At 31.4% G+C, this 8,766-nt stretch overlaps 1 protein-coding gene across 1 annotated transcript; it reads right to left on the minus strand.

The window, feature by feature from the left end:
- Positions 1–1,626: 1,626 nt before the first annotated feature.
- LOC142618247 (wax ester synthase/diacylglycerol acyltransferase 11-like) lies at positions 1,627–6,861 on the minus strand. Its single transcript, XM_075791151.1, has 7 exons — positions 6,676–6,861; positions 4,017–4,589; positions 3,651–3,717; positions 2,966–3,075; positions 2,521–2,730; positions 2,168–2,305; positions 1,627–1,952 (listed from the first exon to the last, which is right to left on the minus strand). The coding sequence occupies exons 1-7, from the start codon at positions 6,859–6,861 to the stop codon at positions 1,773–1,775; spliced, it is 1,464 nt and encodes a 487-aa protein (XP_075647266.1). The 3' UTR covers positions 1,627–1,772.
- Positions 6,862–8,766: the final 1,905 nt, after the last annotated feature.

Below are 8,766 nucleotides of genomic sequence, written 5' to 3' on the forward strand. Positions count from 1 at the left end.
AGAAGTTTCCGTGATACCTTTATAGAACTTTTTCCACATCTTCTTCATATATGAACTCAATATATATAGGGTTGTGTTATGGCCTAAAACAGCAACTTTTTTACCCTTTTTTTAATATTTTTTTGTCTATATTTTATTTGCAGTTTTATGTCTTCTTTTTTTTGACGAGGTTCTATGTCTTCTTTTCTTTTTATTTTTTATTTTTCAGTATGGGGAAAATTTTATAAAGAGAAAAAAATATTAAAATAATTTGCGGTGCCAGTTTTATGTCCTTTTCTTTTATTTATATAATTTTTTTATTAAATAAGACTCATTCTAGTACAACCTTAACAAGCACCAATGTGGTGCTTGTTAACATTTGCCATATATATACATATATAAAACAAAAATGATCCTTCCAAGTCATAGTATGTAGCGCTAATTGTTTAAGCACAAGCTGTATAATGGAGAACATCTCTTAGTCAAAGTCCAGCTCAAGTGCTCAACTATGGCTGGCTTCTTGATATAGCTTTTAATTTGTGTTAGGGGCATTTTTGTCGCAAGAAGTAAAGTGAGACCCAAGGCCCATGGGCCATGAGCTCCATTTGTCAACAAAGACCAGTAGAAATCAGTACACAAAGAAATAACAAGATTGAAGGCCCACTCGGCAGCCCGTTTGAAAGGAAACTTGTTTAGTTTTATGTGTGTCGAAAGGTAAAATGGAACTAGTAATTCAGCCCAAGGATAAGCCCAATTCCAATACACAAATGAAGCTTCGACTAAACCTTTATGTTATTTCCATCTTCCTTTTGCTGCATGGACAAAGTTCGCACGCAACAAGTAAAGACCAACACATGGGAAAATGTGGAGATGTGGCCTGGACCTGGAGGTTAGGAGGTTCATTTTGTACTAATCTGAGCTATATCAAAATTCAACAACATAGAAATATGCGTGTAAACTGATTATATCAACTTTTCTGTCTTTCCACCACTACTCTCAAGGACGTAAGTAGGATATTTTTTTTTTTAGTACATGTGTCTCTCATTTATTGGATTTTGATATAACTGACATAATATTATTTAATATCAAATACTTTCTTAGATGAGGCATTTTAAAAATGGTAAATTGCTGTTTAAATTTTTTTTTTGAAAATTTTTTTCCCCAAAGGAAAGTCAAGCCAATTGCTGGGGGAATATATTTCAACAACTATAAAGCAGAACTCTTTGGTTAAAATCCTTCAATGGGAAGAATGATATCTTTTTTTTTTGCTAAGTAGGGGAAGAATGATATCATTTGTTTAGTGTCTTGTAACATTAATCACTAATCTCAATATTCATATTCCTATTAAGTGCGTCTACACTAGGATTGAGACACGAGATATGTAATTTATATTATGACGCACAAAAAGCAAATTTCCATTCCCTTGGAGGAATTGTGTATTATCACTTCGAGAAAAACAAAGATATGTAGTGCAATGAAATGGTGGGTACATAAGACTAAAAAGGCAACCAAATAATGTTAACTAAATAAGTGAATTAAATATTATTGAAACTACAATCATTGAAACTATACAAGCACACTGTTTTATTTCATGAATGAAAAATACTCATTCACCAGACTATTAGTACAACAAGCATCTTAATTTTAGAACAACACCAGGACCATAACTTTAATACAAGAAGCAGAGCTGCAATATCAAAACACTACTAAAGACAGAAAACGAAATGTTCCACATATTACATAACACTCTAAAAACTATAAATGCATTCTTAACAGATCATGTTCCTTCCGGACTAATCCTCCTTTTTAGATAGCAGTTTTGATGAACCCTTTTTCAATGCAGCATCTTTGATGAGTTGCAGTGATTCCTCTAGATCATCAAGTAGCCGGTGGGGATCGGGAACCACATTTGGGTCAGCTGCTAGAATAATGGTCATCTTATCAGCATAACTTTGGCAATGGATTGTTATTGCCTGCAAAAGAAATCACCAAAAAAAAAAAAAAAAAAAAAAAAAGGTTAAGGAACTAGAAAGAGAGATGAAGAGCAAAAAATCAGTAAAATGTTTTATGTCATCACGGTGAGGATGAAATATGTGAGCATGAAAAACCTGTTCTATGTCAAGTAGTGCAAAACATGCTTATTGAATTTGTTAATACTGAAAATGATTAGAGTTATTGGACTACTTACATGAGGGAACCCGTAAATACTAGGAGCAAGGAAAGCTATTGAATGGCCAAAGAAGCTAATTTCTTCTAGCGGGCCACACACGTTTGAAAAGGCCATTGTAGTATTTGTAAAAACTGTGTGTGTCAGAGCAGCAGCTGCCTGTCAACAATGTAAATAGAATTTTACTCAAGCAAGAATTCAGCAATGATGTACAATATTAGAATCCGTATGAATCACACTAGAGCTTGATATGTATAAAGTTTGGGAATTGAGTTTTGTCATAGTGATAAGTGATAACAGATCCTAACCACAGTCCAAAATTTAGCCTCAAATTTCTTATTGTTTGTTTGAGAAGGCGTAGGGAGATTAATCACCTTAACTCCAAATGTTTTAAGTACACAACAAGAAAATGGTAATGTGCATTGAGCTTCAAGTGAGAGCTTTTTACGTTCCATCTTGGCTTTAACTTCCCCTATATGGTCCAATGGGTCACCATGTAAAGCAATTGTGAGAGGGAAGATTACATAACCGATCTCATTTCCCCACTTGTCCTTGGATCCCTTGGCCATCATTTCAGCCATATCCTATTTAACGAATACATTCAGAGAGGAAACATTTTATCCAAATCATATATAGAGAACGCAAGTTCATTATCTATTGAATCAAATCAAAATGCAAGAAATATTTTTTAAAGCGCCCAAAATTTCGAAAGTGATAATCTCCACTACAATTTTTATGCACAATTCTTTTTTGACAGAAATCGAATACATAACTAGAAATCTAATGGACAGTGTTTGAAATAAGAGATAAGTAATGAACCTGAATCCCTGCAGTTGCTCTTATATTTGCGAAAACGATTGCTCTAAGGCGGAGACTTTCTGGAAGATTATTAGTATTACTATTATCCCCATCTTTCTCATCCTCAGTTGCTGAGTGAAACATCGAATTCTTGAGATTATTAAATGTTTATACTAAGAAAAAAAGGTTTTTTCTTCTTTTGTTGTCAACGGAAATTAATAAAGTAGTTGGGCAGGACCCAAAAGCAATTGACTTTAGTCAACAGTATACAAGCAAATATAGTTAAGTTTCTAGAGAGAGAGAGAGGAATAATATATCAAATGATAATTTCTGTAGCAGCATGTTTGACACAATTGTTCCTACAAATTGAGCAATTACTTAAAAAAATCCGAACATATATAATTTGGAAACTAATTACAAAGTGTCCCAATGGAAGGTTTTTTTTTTTTTTCCTTGAAGTCTGCATTGAAGGACACGACATTCTTTTCAAATTTAGGAAATGAAAATGGTTTTAATAAACATCAAGAGATAAATTGATAGGGTTTAACTTACATTCAATACTTTACTACACTGCAATACAGATGCAATATATAATCAAAATTAACCATATGTCTCATTATATCCTTTGCCAATGCATTGAAGTACTTGACGAAAGCTTTATCCAAATTGACAAAAAAAATTAAAAAGTAAATTATAGAAAACCTACCATATCTCCTGTCTAGATATCGCGAAAGACCAGCTTGTGTTGCTCCCAGTACAACATCATTGATTGTCTGATAAATGATCCACACAAGACCAACAACAACAACAACAAAAAATTCATCTTGTTAACCCATTTTGTAAAATTTGAATATGGTAAATACTAAATACTAAATAGGAATGTTTCTCCAAAAATAAAGAAAAACAGATGGAAAGTAGGAATACTCATAAAAACATTCCTAGGAAAGAATGGCTTATGTGGTACATCATAAATTGCATGTGCACCACAGATATGGGCTATAATCATTAATGTCAGTTCGAAGAATTTGAGGTCCTTTATGGCCCATTCGAGTCGAAGAATTAGTCAACATACCATATTCATCACGTTCTTCACGAGCTTGATGTCACCCAAACTTACTATACGATAAGCGAACCTCTTTGTAGTCAGATCACACCTGGGTGCACCTTTGATGGGACTCTCTGTGTCTTTCAGATACAGAAAGGTTGCCAGGAACAACATAAAATCCACACAAGTGTTCCAAATCAACCTTAAAACAAACCAAATGGATAATAACCACCAAAATGTAGTGTTGGAATTGGTTGAACCAGCTCGTTTCTTTATGGGAACAGTAGGCAATGCTTCTGGGTCCGAGGTTTTCCAAGTAGATGCAATGAGAAGTGAAGTGAGAGATGCACCATCACCAATTGAGTGGTGGACTCGAAATACTCCGACAGCCTCTGCATCCGAGGTTTTGACGTTGAGGAGGTGGATTTCCCATAATGGTTTGGACAGGTCCATGGGAGTTTTGGTCAGATTTGAAACATAGTCTTCAACAAACTGGTCTGGATGATCTATGTTTGGATCCAAATTCGGAACAAAAACATGGTTCTCTAATTTTACCGTAGTTGGAGTCCATTTCATATTCCTGCCCTCCTTGCTGCCCACCTTTCGCCATAAATTGAATAATTAACAACAACAAGCTACTAATAATATATATAGATAAATAAAATTTAAGATTATATTTTCTTAGGTAATTAATTTTAAACTATGTGACATTAGATATACTTTTGGATTTATATATATTTAAAAGAAATCAAGAATTGACCCATTTTGAGCCCAATGGTATAACCATTTTTTTTACTTATGGGTTGAAACTTCAATGTTAAACCAGTCAAGAAAAATTCATAAAATTATATACATGATTATATATATGTGTGTGTGAATAAGAATATAAATTCTTAATTTTCTAATATTAAAGTAAGTTGTAATTTGTTTCTCTAAAAAATAAAAGAAAAAGAAGTAAGCTGTAACTCTATATATATATAACATCATAAACTTTGGATCAACTAATATTTTTTTGGTGTTTCTAATTGAAATATTCATGATTCAAATTTTATTCCCTCATAAATAAAAATTTTCTCATCTTCTAAATTACAATAAGTGCATAAAAGTTGTTGAGCATGTACAAAAAAATGTAAGAATAATATATATATATATATATATATATATATATATATATATATATATATATATATATATATTATACTTACATTTCCACATGAGCTATAGGTATGCTTAGAGGGTTTCTTTTTTAAATTAGAAAATTTTAAGAAGTTATAAACACTTCTTTATTCTAATCCTCTATCTAAATAGTTTAAAGTACATATAATAATTATCTTTTAATTAAAAAAACACATAGTCTTAAGCAATTTTTTTTTTCATATTTATATATTGCGAAAAGTGGGAAATATAGGATTCTATTTTAAATTTTTAATATGGACCTAAATCTTAGGTGTTTGAAATTTATTATTTTCCTTATATAGCCCTATTATTTGAAAATTTTAAAACTTATTGTGATTGGATGTGAGGATATTTAGGACCAATTAAAAGTGGACAAAATTGTATTCTCTCTGTAATAGTATAGGATAGATAATTCTTGTGCCTATAAAGAAAACAAAAATTATAAAAAGATAAATAATAATAAAAAATGAAAGACTATTTTTGTTTAACCGGTTCTTTGAGGGCCACAAATTCAACATCCCAATGTTTTTGTTTTTTGATTTTTGGTGTCATTGAATTAGCTTAATTTTGTAGGCCCAAAAATGACCAAGCTATAAATAAATAAAAAATTATAAGTTCATATGCTATAAAAGAAATTTTAAAATTTCAAGTTTGGACCTCTACCAGTCAAACTTGTTTAACTCCTTAGTTTTTCATAAAATCAATAGTTCTAGTAATACTCACTTTTATGTACACTTTGTCATAACTGTCTTATGTGACAAATTGTAATGGGTCGTCCATCACTATCACATGGACACATAATTTTTTTCCCACTGCTCATAATCTATCACATAAAACAATTATGACAAAATATGTGTAAAATTGTGTTATTATAGTATTATTGACATAGAAGTATGTGTAAATTATTCGGTTTAGTAATAGTCTAGTTCCAAACTACTTATTGAAATGAAAATTATTAATACACACACACACACACACACATATATATATATATATATATATATATATATATATATATATATATATATATATATATATAAGTATATGAATTTATTGACTTAAATAACTTCTCAAACAATAAATCAAGAAGTTCATATAAACATTTTTCATGATTAATATTTAAACAAATGATGAAGCAAGATAATAATAATAATAATAATAATAATAATAATAATAAAATGATGAATCACTCCATCATCATTGACAAATAAAAAAAAGTCATTACAACATTAAAATGTTATTACGTACCAAGAGACATATATACCTAACAAGTAGGTATATATTGGGCTGAAATGCAATAGAGACCGAAGTAGACCAAAATAAACTTAAATTTTAAGTATAAAAAAAAAAAAAAACTTGAATTTTAAGTGAAATGAAATAAAGGATGATATTGTACTGGTTTACTGACTAGTATGAGACATTTTGAACTGAACATAATTGAAATGGAATAAAGGAGTAGGGAACCAAACAATGGTTTTTTTCTTAATTTGTGGAAAGAAAATTTTCTTACTATCTTGCTAGAGAACAGAGGATGCTTAAGCAAAGTTTGCTCCAAACCAGCTTTGACGAAGTTAGGATTGATCTTTGTCTTGAACCCTATCATTGTAACAATATAACAGTTCAGACTTGGTGAATGAAACAACTGAGCTGCGGGACTTAGAGCCTCCTCACCGATCATAGCCCCACTGTTAGTCATCTTTGTTTCTCTTACTCTCTTGCTGGTTATCCTTACCACAATATTATTTATGTTGCTTCACTCCGATGGTTCAAGATTCCTTGCGCATGGTTTGCATTTATAGAAGTCGAATGGAATGGCAGCCACTGTAATTTTATCACAATTTGTGTATTTTTTCCTTTTTGGCTTCTCTCACGAGCTCTAAGTTTAACGACGTGGCTTCAATTTGGCCTCATATTCGTTTTCTTTTGGCTTACGTAATAAATGCCATTTCCCATTTGGTTTGGTCCAATAATTAAGGAAAGAGTTTAGGAAATGGAAGCTTCTTTCTATTGTACACCTTTTTGGTGCCCACAACGTTGAATTTTACATGATTCATGCCTTAAATGTTAAGCACGTACGTTTGATGCATTGTATGTTAGGTATGATTTATGCATTGACTCCGTATGAGATAAGAGTCCGATTAACGGATATTTTTAGAACATTTGTTAAAAAATTATTTTAGAAAAATTTTGATACTACTTTTTTGAGAAATAAAAATAACGTAATTTCTTTTTCTTTTTCTATAATAGGTTTCTAAAAATATTTTTTAAACAAAAATTTAAAAAAATGTTTCTTAATCCAATACACTTAGAGCATCTATTATATTTTTCTATAATAGAATACCTATTTCTTAGAAAAAACCATTCAATTGTTTGGTTGTGTTTTTATTAAAAGTAATAATTATGGTCTACCTCTCACAAGTTTCATTGTGCTGACTGAAATAAGAACTAAAGCTAATAAGGTAGAGCGGTGGTTTCTGTTGTGGTATAATCTAGCTATCCCTAGGCACTCCTTTGTTGGTTGGATTAATTGGGTGACTATCCTAAGCAAGCTCCTAACTAAGGAAAGATTGGTACAATGGGGGACTTGCTATGGACAATATATATTTGCGGTTTCTGCAGGTACAGTATTGAAGATAGAGACCATCTCTTTCTTCAATGTGCCTTTACTAAGACAATCTGGGATAATATCATAGGGCTTTGCTTAGTGACAGATGCCAAAACCAATAGGCAGGAGTTAGTGAAATGGGGGTGCTGCTCAATTAATTAAAAGGATAGGGATATAGAACCACGCACCTTGTGTAAGCTAGCTTGGTGGGCTGCTGTCTACCACATATCACATATGGCGTCAAAGAATGCAATTATTCTTTCAGGGATGTTAAAGAAAGAATGGGAGGCTTAATGCTTCTATTTGTATCATTGTATGGGAGGCTTTAGCTAGTTGAATTTTACTCGCCTCTACTGCCTCTTGTTGGGTGGGATAAGTTTGTTGTGGCTTTGTGCTGTTTGCAGTGATAACGTTTTTGGTATCAAATGATATCACATCAGTAATATTAAAATCTAATAAGTGAGAGATATGTCTGCAAAAAATAGCTATCTTACTAACGTTAGTGAGGTAACTATTTTAAATCATTTAATTTGTTAGTGAGGTAGCTATTTTTTGCAAACATATCTCTCATTTATTAAATTTTGATACGAATGATATAGTATCATTTTAATACAAAATACTTTTTCGCCATCAAGTGTCATTTCTCCATATCCTCAATCCATCCTCATTTTCTCTTTATTGCTAACAAAAATATTTTTAGATACAAAATACTTTTTCGCCATCAAGTACCATTTCTCCATATCCTTAATCCATCCTCATTTTCTCTTTATTGCTGACGAAAATATTTTTATGGTAGCTTCATTTATTCTTAGCTGTAATTGTTTAAGGATTCGTTTGTCTTAATTGATGAGGGCCTATTTGGTAAGGGGGATCAAACAACAATTTTCAATATTTAAGTATTGAAAACTGTGGGGAAAAAAAACATGTTTGGTAGGAGTTTTTTTTTTTTTTTTTTTGTAGGAGCGATAGAGTTACGTTTCTCATTTTAGAGTATTT

The sequence above is a fragment of the Castanea sativa genome, chromosome 12, assembly GCF_040712315.1.
Source record: "Castanea sativa cultivar Marrone di Chiusa Pesio chromosome 12, ASM4071231v1".
In the NCBI taxonomy this organism is placed as follows: domain Eukaryota; kingdom Viridiplantae; phylum Streptophyta; class Magnoliopsida; order Fagales; family Fagaceae; genus Castanea; species Castanea sativa.